The 14037-nt window shown below is 35.3% G+C and overlaps 1 protein-coding gene across 4 annotated transcripts; it reads left to right on the plus strand.

The window, feature by feature from the left end:
• The first annotated feature begins 20 nt into the window (after positions 1 to 20).
• On the plus strand, positions 21 to 14037 carry LOC138320939 (large ribosomal subunit protein mL45-like). Of its 4 annotated transcripts, none has more exons than XM_069264257.1 (8): positions 21 to 144; positions 6903 to 7031; positions 7464 to 7587; positions 8187 to 8251; positions 9953 to 10104; positions 12054 to 12108; positions 12658 to 12807; positions 13575 to 14037. In XM_069264257.1, exons 1-8 carry the CDS (start codon positions 97 to 99, stop codon positions 13860 to 13862), a joined length of 1011 nt encoding a protein of 336 aa, XP_069120358.1. In that variant the 5' UTR covers positions 21 to 96; the 3' UTR covers positions 13863 to 14037. The 4 variants fall into 4 exon arrangements, with proteins under 4 accessions (XP_069120358.1, XP_069120359.1, XP_069120360.1 ...); XM_069264258.1 differs by having other exon boundaries at positions 45 to 144; positions 6906 to 7031; XM_069264259.1 differs by lacking the exon at positions 21 to 144 and adding an exon at positions 458 to 583.

The following is a 14037-nucleotide window of genomic DNA, read 5'->3' on the forward strand; positions in this document are numbered from 1 at the left end:
TAACCTAGACCCATGTTGATCAAGCGCTCATAGAACACTGATGATTGGAGCCATTTGGAACACCTTTAATTTCACCGTGTTACAGCATTATACAAAATGTCAGCCTCCTTGTTCAACCTTGTGCGAAACACTGTCAAATTTAATGTAAGCAACTTGAAATATTTTGATGTTGTATATACTCAATGCAAACTAAGAAAACGTGATCATGGAAATGATATTTTTTGGCCTTTCGATGACCATGTAACTAGAGATTGTGTGAATTTGAGAGATTAGAAAAGTCAGTGAGCTTTATTATTTCCAAATACGGGGGTTTCGAGACGGAAAATTACTGAATGAGTATGACGTGGTTAAAGTACAATTTACCGTCGATTAGTCCCACCTTCCGGTGATTATGACGTCATCATTTCCTTCCGGTGATTATGACGTCACGAAACTAACGTCAAATGATGACGTCATAATTGTAAAAGGAGCGGGCCGGTGTGGCTTGTACATAGTGTTAAATACGGTCTCTGTCATTCAGCTGACGGAGCATGCTTCATTGGCTCAGTCGGTAGAGCTGTAGATTACCACGCCGGAGACTCAGGTTCGATTCTTGGTCGGGGCACTTAACAGGAATGTGTATTTATCCTGTTCTTCATTACATTAGCGGCCAACTAAATAACCCATGCAGTGATTTTTTTGGGGAAAATGTTTAAGTAACAAAATGGGAATTTTTGATCGCAAAAAGAGCAGTTTTGGGAAAAAGTTACCCATTACTGAACATGGTATTAATGGTGATTAGATATTGTAAAACACTAAACTGTGTCAATATATCAAAAGGTGACGGCCATCTCAGCAGTTGCAGAGAAGTTTGTTTTTAGATTAAACAACAAGGAGAGATTTCCAGGTTTTATTTGGTTTTCAGCGATTTGATTGGGGAACTTTTCATTGTATTGGGAAAAAAATAGGGGGTTTGCCATTGGGAATGGAGTCCTTTACCGACCCCAGTTATATACGAGAAAAATCACTGCCATGGAAGATGGTAAAAGAGTCTCCAGTTGAGATTTAGGAAGTCTCAAGAAAAACTGAGGAAGTAGTGTAAAAGGAGCATTCAGTGTGCCTTGTACATTGTGTTAAATACAGTCACTGTCACTCAGCTGACGGAGCATGCTTCTTTGGCTCAGTCGGTAGAACCGTAGGTTTCCATGCCTGAGACCGGGTTTGGATTCCTGGTCGAGGCACTCGACAGGAATGTGTACTTTTCCCTGTTCTCCTACATAATCACCGGATGGTGAGACTAATCGACGGTTCCCTTTTAACCAAACAACTGTTATACAGTACTCAGTAGCAGAGTTCCAAATATCAAATAATTAAACTCGTGTAATATTCAAAGTATTTAAACTTCCATTCCAGTATTCTCCCATTGTCTATATTTTTTTTTTTCAAAAATATTTGTGATCTAGCAATAAAATTTATCCCAGAAACTAGTGTCATAAAGTCAACATTTCTTATAGCTACTATTGTAGCTGAAAAGATATAACCTTCTGACTGTCTTTTCTGAAAAGGCAATCAGAAGGTAATATCTTTTCAGCTACAACAATAACTACATTTCTTAATATAAAGTGATATGACTGAAAGCAAGGCCTTAAAGGGCGTGCCCAGATGTTTCAGTAACCATTAATTATGAAATGTTAAAAAGTGCAATTTATGGAAATAATGGAACCAAATTTTCTGTTTATTTTTAGCTCACCTGCCCGAAGGCAAGTGAGCTTATGCTATGGTGCAGCGTCCGTCGTCCGTCTGTCCGGCATCAACTTTTCCATTTAAACAACTTCTTCTCCAAAACTTGGAGACCTAGAGTCCTGAAATTTGACTTATAGCATGCTTGGATGAAGGGCTACCAAGTTTGTTCAAATGAATAACCTTGATCTTCAATCAACGTCACAGGGGTCAAATAAGCTAAAATCTTTAAAGGACTTCTTCTCAAGACCTAGAAGGCCCAAGGTACTGATATTCGACCTGTAGCATATTGGGATGAAGAGCTACCAAATTTGTTCAAATGAATGACCATGACTTTCATTCAAGGTCACAGGGGTCAAATAGGTGAAAATTGTTAACAGACTTCTTCTATATAACCAAGAGGCCTAGAGACCTGATATTAGGCCTGTGTCATGCTGGGATGAAGGGGTACTAAATTTGTTCAAATTAATGACCTTGACCTTCATTCAAGGTCACAGGGGTCAAATAGGCTGAAAATATCTTGTTAAGACTTCTGTTTCATAACCAAGAGGCTTAGGAACCTGATATTAGGCCTATGACGTAATGGGATAGAGGGCTACCAAGTTTGTTCAAATGAATGACCTTGACCTTCATTCAAGGTCACAGGGGGTCAAACAGGCGAAAATCTTTAAAAGACTAATTCTTAATAACCAAACAGTATAGGGACATGATATTGGGCCTGTGACATGCTGAAATCAAGAGCTTCCAAGTTTGTTCAAATGAATGACCTTGACCTTCATTCAAGGTCACAGGGGTCAAAAAGGCTAAAATCTTTAAACACCTTCTTAATAACCAAGAGGCCTAGGGACCTGATGTTGGGTCTGTGACATACTGGGATCAATGGCTACCAAGTTTGTTATAATAAATGACCTTGACCTTCATTTAAGGTCACAGGGGTCAAATAGGTGAAAATAATTAAACAACTTCTTCTTAATAACCAAGAGGCCTAGAGACTTGATATTTGGCATGTGACATGCTGGGATAAAGGGCTAACAAGTTTATTCAAATGAATGACCTTGACCTTGACTCAAGGTCACAGGGGTCAAAAAGGCTGAAATCTTTAAATGACTTCTTCTTAATACCCTAACAGTCTAGAGACTTGATGTTTGGCAAGTGACATGCTGGGATAAATGGCCACCAAGTTTGTTCAAATGAATGACCTTGACCTTCATTCAAGGTCACAGGGGTCAAAAAGGCTAAAATCTTTAAACAACCTCTTTTTAATAACCAAGAGGCAAAGAGGCCTCTAATGTGCTTAGGGATGATATAAATTCTTATTTACTCTATTTGTTAAGTATGAACCATGCATGATTACCAGATTGCAGGTGAGCGATTCGGGCCCATTGGGCCCTTGTTATTCATATATCAACACTCTATCCTTGTCCCTCCCCCCCCCCCCCCCCCCCCCCCCCCCCCCCCCCCCATTTGAGAAGAATGAAATTTTATGCTGATTATATTGGAAGGTGGTCCAAATCCCTTGAACGCTTGCAAATAAAGAACTTCTGTTGGATGGAGATTATGTTGGTCGGATCATAAGAGCATTTTGAACTGCTCAATTATATAATGAGCTGTCAGTATGTAGGATTGAATTTTGAAGATTGTTTGTCTGCCGTCATGCGTTGTGTGTTCATAATCATTCAGAATTTACATTTTTGACTTCTTCTCCAAAACTGCTGAGAAAAATTCAATGAAATTTTGCGCAAACCTTCTAAGGCATAAGGCAAATCAAAATTGTGAATTATATGGCCCCCATCCCCAAGGGGGCTTTGGGAGGGGCCAAAAGGGGTAAAATTGACTAAAATTTCAAAAATCTTCTTGTCCACTCGCAGATGTGGTAGAATCAAATACTCTTTTCATAGATTGAAAGGTACCAAGGCCCTATACAAAAATTGTGAATTTCATGGCCCTTCGGTCTCAAACTTTCCCCTGGGGAGGGGTCAAATTTACTGTTGTTTATATAGGAAAAACACATTTATAAGGAGTATTTGCTCAATTTTCATAGGAAATGAGTCAAACTTGGTTAGAATTATTAGCCTGAGATAGCTGTGTAAAGGGAAAATTCAGTCTTATATATTGAGATTGGCACATAAATCGGGAACACACCAGCTCTAATATAAGTTCATTGGTTTTATTGTGATATGCCAGAAAAGCCCATGATGGTGAAATGTGTGTGAAATGTTCAAACTCACTCGCTGTCCACCATTATACATTGTTGTCTGATGTCTTGTATCAGATGGCCCATGCTCGTGGAGTAAAGCAACTTTTGTCTAAAACTACTGAAATTGCTCTTACATTAGTGTGTTTACCTCATTAGGTAAATTGTCATGCCTAAAAAATCATTTCATCAGCTTCTCAGTGGTTATATATGTTATTTGATTAACGTACCTGACATTGGGTCGGGTATTGGTACAGCATACATATTAATCCTTCTTAATTGTATTGCTATACCATTTGGAATTTCAACAGTATCAATCAAAATACTTAACAATGACATGGAATATGTCAATATTTTATGTTGTATGTTTCATAAGGAATATAGAACAATACAATTATGTCATGATTTACTTCATGGTTATATAACAAACTAAATTGTCCCTTTAAAACCATATCCATCTAGGTCCTAGCTGACCCCCAAGGGCCTGAGGGGTGGGGCCAAAAAGAGTCAAAATGGTTTAAATTTCAAAAGTCATCTTCTCATCTCTTCATATATTGGAAGGTCTCAAGGCCCTCTACAAAAATTGTGAAGTTCAAGGCCCTGGTGTCTCAGCTTTTCCCCTTGGGCGGAATCAAATTTACTATAGTTTATATATAGAGATAATACATTTATGAGTATTATTTGCTCAATTTTCCTTAAAAAATGAGCAAACCTGGTTAGAATTATTAGCCTGAGATAGTATTTCAATATAACATCCATATAGGTCCCTGGCTGACTCCCAGGGGCCAGAGGGGCGAGGCCAAAGGAGGTCAAAATGGCAAAAAAATTTAAAATCTTCTTCGGAATTCGAAGATATGATGGAACCAAATACTCTTTATAGGTCTAAAGGCCCTCTACAATATTTTTGGCTCTGGGGTCTCAGATTTTTCCCTGTGGGGGGGGACAAATTAACTTAAGTTTACATAGGGAAAACACATTTATGAGTATTATTTCTTCAGCTTTCATTTGAAATGTAAACAATGTAATGGAATTAGATACTCTTTAAAGATTAAAAGGTCAAATTGATATAATCATTGACTGACGTTAAGAGCCTGATGGGCATTTATATAGTATTTATATGTCTTTGTTTCATTCTTTATCCAAACTCATGCCCAAGGGCCTCTTGTTTCCTATATTTCCATGTACCGGTATGTGTAACTTTAAAAGTTCTGTGCACTTTATGCCCTTTGGGCACAAAGGGCTGTGCCCTTATTATATTCGTCTGTCAATCATTGACATATACTGACAGATGAGTATGATGCTTACACATTTCTAATTTAACGTTTGAATTGACAAGAGAGGAGGAAGTTTAAGGCCTAACGTTATGGTCAGATCGAGGTTTGAAGATTGGACCTACGAATGCTCGCCTGAGATGTTTTGCTGATTGTGCTACCTGGTCACCATGCAATGACCGACCCAGTCCAGTTCTGCTCTTTTTTCTTTCTAAGTCTTTGCCCCCAAAGACACAACAACTCACAAGTTCGCAAGTTATCAATAATCCAAAGGATTCTGATGTTACTACTGTATTTTTTATGTCAATTTAATGATAAATACAAGTATTTACATTATCAGACATAGGAATTTGTAGCTTAAATATGCATAACGTTTCGGTTTGGCTGGTTAAAATAGTTCATAATAAGTGATAAATATAGTTTTCGCCATTCTGTATATGCGACAGGTCAATTTTTCGAAGTACAAGGCGCTATGTTTATGTGAATAAGAGAAATCTAGAGAAACTTTAGTAAATTGCTGATTATCATTAGTAAGTTACAACACTCATACTACTTATCAGCTATAACATTCGTAGAATAATTAAAATGAAACAAAAACTAACCTCAGCTTGCATTCTGTACTTCAAGTTTACCGCTTGCCTGGTAGCTATATCCGGTGCCGGTCCAATACAGTTGATATGCGACCTCAAACAAAATCTGTGTGTCAGCCATGTTGCTATCACTGACTGATATTTTACCGACAATTAGAACATCTCAAAACCATTTAAATGGCAAAGTATAATAAATTAATAATATAAACAATCACTGTCTGACTTTCATGTTAATGAAACTTTGTTGGTTGTCTATCTTTAATATCTTTAAGAGTTTTGTGTGACAGTAACCTACAGAGTTATTGCCCTTTGTAATGATGAATTTGTTTTACATTGTCAGAATGGTTACAATAACTTGAATACTGTGAAATCATTAATTTTCGTGGGGGTTTAATTTTCTTCGATTTTGTTTTTTGACCAAAATCAACTAATTTGCATTCCCACGAAAATATATATACCTATACCAATGTCATGTAAGTTTATGCGTTCATACATTGTAGGATGATTATTTCCTCACTAAATAAGCTCTATTTCGGGGACAAGCATGACAAGTTCAAAGTTGGAAAATATTGTTCAGAATTTCATAGACTTCATCTACCAACAAATAATTGATTGAGTATATCATGACTCTATCAATGTGACATGATAATTGTTTGTTGGACACATCTGTAAAAACACTGACTGAGTACCGACTCTAGATTGTGATTGTAGCTGTGTTGTGTGGTAGAGCTTAGTCCCGTTTGAGGGATCAAACAATACAGGTGACAGTGTCGACTATGTATTTTAACGGTAATGTGTAAGGTCTTCTCCACGAATTTAAGTGCCAACGAAATTGTAAAATTTTAGAATCCACGAAAATTGAGCCCAACGAAAATAAATGATTTCACAGTAGACATTCACAGATGATAACATTTTGGAAAAATGGAAATGTTTGTCTGTAATTTATAAAAAGTTTGATGGAACAGTCCTGACGACAGCCATGTATCATATGTCATGATCAGGTGACCATTTAAGCCCATGGACCTCTTGTTTTTTATCAAACATTTTTTATCTATTTTTTTTTTTTTTTTTTTGCTTACTTGATTGATTGATATGTATTTTTGATTTTGCATATAACATTTTTTTCAGAAGATTTTGTCATGTGCCGGCAGTTGTGGAACAATAGTAACGCAGCAGCCTGTTCGCTTTGCCACAAACAAACATTATGATCCAAGAGGGAGAAAATATAGACGGAAAAAGTCTTCTGTCCAGGGAATGGTATTGATGCTTCTCTTTACTTAATTACTATAAAAGAAAGATTTTATCAATGCTTTACAATATCTATAGTGTATATGTCAGACTGGTGAATACTTGACACAATATAAGGTTGATAAATAAACCAGATGTCCTTGCTCATTAAAATTATCAGTTGAGACAATCATTTAAATTTACATTTATCTTTGAGATCTGTTAGACTTCCATTTGTAGACTTAGGAATAAAATGCTCAATCATCTTACACAACTATCATGGTTAACCCACAGTAACCAGAGGCGGAGGAAAAGCTGCTTCCTGGAGAAACAACATGTTACCATGATGATTGCTAGAAACAATTCACATCTAATTATATTATTACGATGTACATTATTCCTAACAAACTGTCACAGGGATGTAATGAGTGTAATTTTGTTTTATTTTGTGATTTATGACAGAATCAATTGCTGAATCCTGAAAACCCTGAAATGGACACCCCTGACAAAGTGAGAATATACATGAAGAGGTTTGGGTTGTTACCACGGAAAGTTTTCAGCGAACAAATCGACTTATCATGTACAAGTAAGTATGAATTGCTACCACCGAGAGTATTGGTGGGCTATTAAAATCGCCTTTCATCCGTGGTCCGTGTTCTGTACGTTTACAATTCTTGGATTTTGATGATTGTTTGTTACAGCTATTTCTCATTAAGTACTTAAGGGATCTGTCTCAAATTTTAAATGCAGGTTCCCCTAGGGCCCTAGTTGTATTGTGCATATTGCATTTTGGGACCAATCGGTCAACAAGATTGCCGCCATCTTGGATTTTGATAATTGAAATTTGTTACCAATATTACTCAGAGAGCACTGAAGGGATCTGTCTCAAATTTAATATGCATGTACCTGTAGGGCCCGTGTTGTGCATTGGGTATTTTGAGGCGATTGGTCTACAAGATGGCTGACAGATCGCCATCTTGGATTTTGATAATTGAAGTTTGTTACTGCTATATCTCAGAAAGTACTGAAGGGATCTTTCTCAAATTTCATGCAGTCAAAGATTGAAATGCAGAGAAAAGATCCCCCTTTCCATTGTCAGGCGTAGATTATTCTTTGGTGGGCAGTGTTGTCTTATACTAGTCCCATAAATCAGTAACAAACATGAAACCTTTTACACTGTTACAGGTACAACATTTGATGAATTTGTTCCCCCAGAAGGAGATGGAAAGTCTTCTCTATTATCTGTTAATGTAAGTACTACTTCTATATAAAACAATGCAGTGATGTTTACACAGGTTAGTCTGCCATCTTACCAGAATGCCATATCATGTACTATCTGTCGAGCATCTGTTGTTCACATATCACCCATATAGGATGGAGATTCAAAATTGTACAAATTAGTGGGCAGATACCAATTTGATTCAAGTACTGTTAAAGCACGTATTTTAGCAGTAATTTTATTTCAGCGGCACCAATTGTGTTTTCTTTATACCTATCTATTACACAGCTATAATGATGATTGCGCAAAATCATCTTGTGCTATTACACCTGTTCAAGAATGCATGTGGACTATAACTTGATTGCACCTTAATTATAAATTGATTACATTTGATAATCGATGTTGTTTTCAAATTGCTATCTTATCATTATTGAGATATCTCATGTACTCATGAAATTTCTGACTTCATAGTCACTGGCTTATTTATTAAAGGCCCACTTCCTTTCCAAAATGGCTTTTGATTTTTAAAATGGGAAGGTAAAACGAGATCGATAATTTTGTAGAGATGCAAAAGTTATTAACTTAACATTCATACACATTTATCATCACCTTCTGAACAATTTAATTAAAATAAATAAAATGTTAATTTTCATAACACGGGTCGTCTTATGTTTCCCGCCATCGTCCTAAATGCTGCGCAGTAGTTGACTATGACTGCGCCAGACGACAAAACAGTGAAATAACTCTCCACTGTTTTCATGTATTACGCAGGAAATCTTGCATATGTTTGGTGTTATAACCTCATCTTAGGCCATCGGTATATATTTTCTGATGTTTTTTAAGAAACTTTTATGTTTTGCTCTGAAAAGGTAGTGGGCCTTTAAGACCAATCAAGGGTCAAAGAAAAAATTGTCTTCATTGTCAAGTAGTCTAATAGAGTTACAATTGTAAGTTGTGTCTCTATTTAGTATGGGGTATATGTACTCCAAAAGATGGTAATATTAAGAAGTTAGTCTTTATACAGACAGAGGTGGTTGCTAATGCTGATTTTACTGTAAAGCAAAAAGAAGATACCAACAGTATATGTCTATAGCTACATGTATATGTCTATAACTATTATGTCTATAACTAAATGTATATGTCTATAACTATTATGTCTATAACTACATGTATATGTCTATAACTACGTGTATATGTCTATAACTATTATGTCTATAACTAAATGTATATGTCTATAACTATATGTATATGTCTATAACTACATGTATATGTCTATAACTACGTGTATATGTCTATAACTATTATGTCTATAACTAAATGTATATGTCTATAACTACATGTATATGTCTATAACTACGTGTATATGTCTATAACTATTATGTCTATAACTACATGTATATGTCTATAACTATTATGTCTATAACTACATGTATATGTCTATAACTATTATGTCTATAACTACATGTATATGTCTATAACTATTATGTCTATAACTACATGTATATGTCTATAACTATTATGTCTATAACTACATGTATATGTCTATAACTATTATGTCTATAACTACATGTATATGTCTATAACTATTATGTCTATAACTACATGTATATGTCTATAACTATTATGTCTATAACTACATGTATATGTCTATAACTATTATGTCTATAACTACATGTATATGTCTATAACTATTATGTCTATAACTACATGTATATGTCTTAAATCTAAACAGAGAGGTAAAGACTTTTTGATGGGAAATCTATTGAAAGGAAAGAACTTAAAAGACCGCAGAAAACTGAAGCAATATGATACAGCCTATGATGACAAAACCTTCGCAGAGATGGCACAAGCACAGCTGATAAAAACCTACACACTTCTACAAGAGTAAGTGTCCAAAAAATTAGCCTCTCGCCTCTGACTGTCTGTGTCAAGCAGTGTAGGTGTCTGATAAGGCATTCTACTACTAGCTCTCCACTTCAAGATATTGATAAAGGACAAAGTGTAGACTGGTCACCCTATCATTAAAGATGTCAAAGTGTATGCTGGTCATCCTATCATTAAAGATGTCAAAGTGTAGACTGGTCATCCTATCATTAAAGATGTCAAATGTATACTGGTCAACCTATCATTAAAGATGTCAAAGTGTAGACTGGTCATCCTATCATTAAAGATGTCAAAAAGTATACCGGTCAACCTATCATTAAAGATGACAAAGTGTAGGCTGGTCATCCTATCATTAAAGATATCAAAGTGTATGCTGGTCATCCTATCATTAAAGATGTCAAAGTGTAGACTGGTCATCCTATCATTAAAGATGGCAAAGTGTAGACTGGTCATTCTATCATTAAAGATGTCAAAGTGTATGCTGGTCATCCTATCATTAAAGATGTCAAAGTGTAGACTGGTCATCCTATCATTAAAGATGTCAAAGTGTAGACTGGTCATCCTATCATTAAAGATGGCAAAGTGTATGCTGGTCATCCTATCATTAAAGATGTCAAAGTGTATGCTGGTCATCCTATCATTAAAGATGGCAAAGTGTAGACTGGTCATCCTATCATTAAAGATGTCAAAGTGTATGCTGGTCATCCTACCATTAAAGATGTCAAAGTGTAGACTGGTCATCCTATCATTAAAGATGGCAAAGTGTAGACTGGTCATCCTATCATTAAAGATGTCAAAGTGTATGCTGGTCATCCTATCATTAAAGATGGCAAAGTGTAGGCTGGTCATCCTATCATTAAAGATATCAAAGTGTATGCTGTTCATCCTATCATTAAAGATGTCAAAGTGTAGACTGGTCATCCTATCATTAAAGATGGCAAAGTGTAGACTGGTCATTCTATCATTAAAGATGTCAAAGTGTATGCTGGTCATCCTATCATTAAAGATGGCAAAGTGTAGACTGGTCACCCTATCATTGAAAATAACAAAGTGTAGACTGGTCATCCTATCATTGAAAATAACATAATGTATGCTGGTCATCCTATCATTAAAGATGTCAAAGTGTATGCTGGTCACCCTATCATTGAAAATAACATAGTGTATGCTGGTCATCCTAACATTAAAGATGTCAAAGTGTATGCTGGTCATCCTATCATTAAAGATATCAAAGTGTATGCTGGTCATCCTATCATTAAAGATGTCAACGTGTAGACTGGTCATCCTATCATTAAAGATGTCAAAGTGTATGCTGGTCATCCTATCATTAAAGATGTCAAAGTGTAGACTGGTCATCCTATCATTAAAGATGTCAAATGTATACTGGTCAACCTATCATTAAAGATGTCAAAGTGTAGACTGGTCATCCTATCATTAAAGATGTCAAAAAGTATACCGGTCAACCTATCATTAAAGATGACAAAGTGTAGGCTGGTCATCCTATCATTAAAGATGTCAAAGTGTAGACTGGTCATATCCTATCAAAGAATTCCTTCTTTGCTCATAATGATACATAACGATACATGTATTTTAATATGTTTCTATAATTCATAAAAGTTATTCATCACAAAATCCTTTTGATATGAAAGTACTGTGTAATAGAATTAAGTTGCCAGGAAAGCAAATGTTAACATAGGTTTATTACAACATCTGACTTAACTGGTACTTCTTAAAAACAATGTTCAACATATGTTAGATCTATAAGGAATCTTCACAAATTATTCATTTTATCAGATATTTGTGTATATAGTGAATTGATGACAGGTAATAAAAATGCAATACTAAAGTCTTGAAAAATATCAATCATATCCCACTTTGTGTGAAATGTCCCTCTGTTTCAATTCTCTAAAACAACCTTGTGGTGGAATATTAATAAAATGTATATGTTACAGTGTAAAGAACAATGAGGATGAGCTCCATGAACTGGTGACCACCCTAGCCTATCCAGTAAGTGTCCCTTAAATCTTACCGATTTTGACCCAATAAGCATTTCTATCCCAAAAAGCGCCCCTGTCCCTTTATTTGAACCCCCCCCCCCCCTCTCGATAAGTGCCTGTGTCGCTATAAGTGCCTTTTTAACTTTCTTATGGCCTCAAGTTCACTTACTATGAATTTGAATATTGATTAAATGCAGACTTAAAATGTGAAAAGGTTGAACATTCTTTATTTTTAATTCTTTTGAAAATTGCTTTGTGCAATAAGTTTTTGAAAGGTCTAAATTTGGTCTAATCCACCTTCTATTTTCTCATTTATTAAAAGCTCAGGGTACTTATTAGGTTTAAAACAGTAGTTGGTTTTTTTTGTTACAGGGCTACCAGTGAATTCTGTTATCCATGTGCATGTTTTCATGTCAGATTTTATTTTAATATATAAATTTAACAACACTCTTTTCCTTGTGTAAGTTTTCCGTTCCGCTATGTGTTGAGCTTCTGTCAAGCTCCAATAATACCTTAAATGTGATTGTATTATAACTTTAATGTTTTCTATCTGTAACAGAAATTGGTGTTTGGTTTGGAGTTTAAGACATTCCGTTGGAAGTTTATTGAATCTATTGAACCTCCAAGGGTTGTCCATGTACGGACACAACCAATGTTGATGGATGACAATTACTATGCCCAGGTGACAGTGCGATGTCACACAAAACAGGTAAGGTATACGTTTTATCTTCACCAGGAAATAAGTTTTAAAAGAGGGAATGGATTTTCTTCACAATTTCAGTTGTCTTCTGGAAAAAATCTATCCCAAAAAACCTATGGCTAACAGGCACCTGCTTAAGATTTTCTGATTACTTTACCAATCCATATAAAGTGGACACCTGTGTATAAGTTACTATGTTATAATGCATGTCAATTACACGTAGTATTTTAACATCTTTTTTTTGGCTGCCATTAAAGGCCCATTACCTTTCCGAAACAAAAATTTAAAGTTTTTTTAAAAACAACAATAACAGATGAAAATGTATATTGGTGGTCCAAGATGAGGTTACAACACTAAATAAATGCAAGATTCTCTCCGTTATCTGTGTGAACAATCAAGATTTGTTTCTCTGTTTTGCCATCTAACATAGTGATAGTCAACTAACACACAGTTATTAGGACGACAGCGGGAAACATGAGACAACCTCCGTTATAAAAATTAACATTTAATTTATTCCAATTATATTGTTCAGAAGGGGATAATAAGTGTAGTATTGACAGTAAGCTAATAACTTTTACAACTCTACTAAATAATTGATCTCCTTTTACATTTCGTTTTTAAAAACTGAAAGCCATTAGGGAAAGGTAGTGAGCCATTAACGTTAATGGGATACTTTTACATTTAAATCATTGTTTACCTGTCACGTTTAGATTGCCATACTTTTCTTTAATCATTACATGATTCATATCTTTTTTTTTTTTTTTTGTTATGGACAGATGTTAGCGATCTATGACAGATTTGGTCGTCTGATGTATGGCAGTGACACTGTACCTAGGGATGTGCTGGAATATGTGGTGTTTGAAAAACATATTGTGAATATGTATGGAGAATGGAAAATGCACAATAAAATCACACCTAAGTGGATGGCTCCACAGGCGCCGCAGATAAGGACACAAGTCAAACCTGAACTTCCAGATAAAGAGGAAATCACAAGAAGGATAAAGGACATGGAAGAAAGTAAAGAAGAGAATAAGGAGAAAGAGGCTGTACAAAACACAGGATAGAGTTTTACATTATTGTATGGAGATAAAGTGTGAATAAAAATCTACTATTATGTGAATATATAACATGAATTGAATAGAGATAAAAAGTGGATATTATCTTACTACTACGTGAAAATGTAACATGAATTGTATGGAGATAGAGTAAAGATGAAATTAAAAAGGATTTGTGAAGAAA

Source organism: Argopecten irradians, chromosome 4 (genome assembly GCF_041381155.1).
Source record: "Argopecten irradians isolate NY chromosome 4, Ai_NY, whole genome shotgun sequence".
NCBI lineage: Eukaryota > Metazoa > Mollusca > Bivalvia > Pectinida > Pectinidae > Argopecten > Argopecten irradians.

Excerpts from the sequence above, each read along its gene's own strand:
- LOC138320939 (XM_069264257.1), top strand. The coding sequence starts at position 97 with ATGTCAGCCTCCTTGTTCAACCTTGTGCGAAACACTGTCAAATTTAAT. Across the intron at positions 7,032-7,463 it reads AGTCTTCTGTCCAGGGAATG|AATCAATTGCTGAATCCTGA; the intron begins GTATTGATGCTT and ends GATTTATGACAG. Across the intron at positions 12,109-12,657 it reads TGACCACCCTAGCCTATCCA|AAATTGGTGTTTGGTTTGGA; the intron begins GTAAGTGTCCCT and ends TATCTGTAACAG.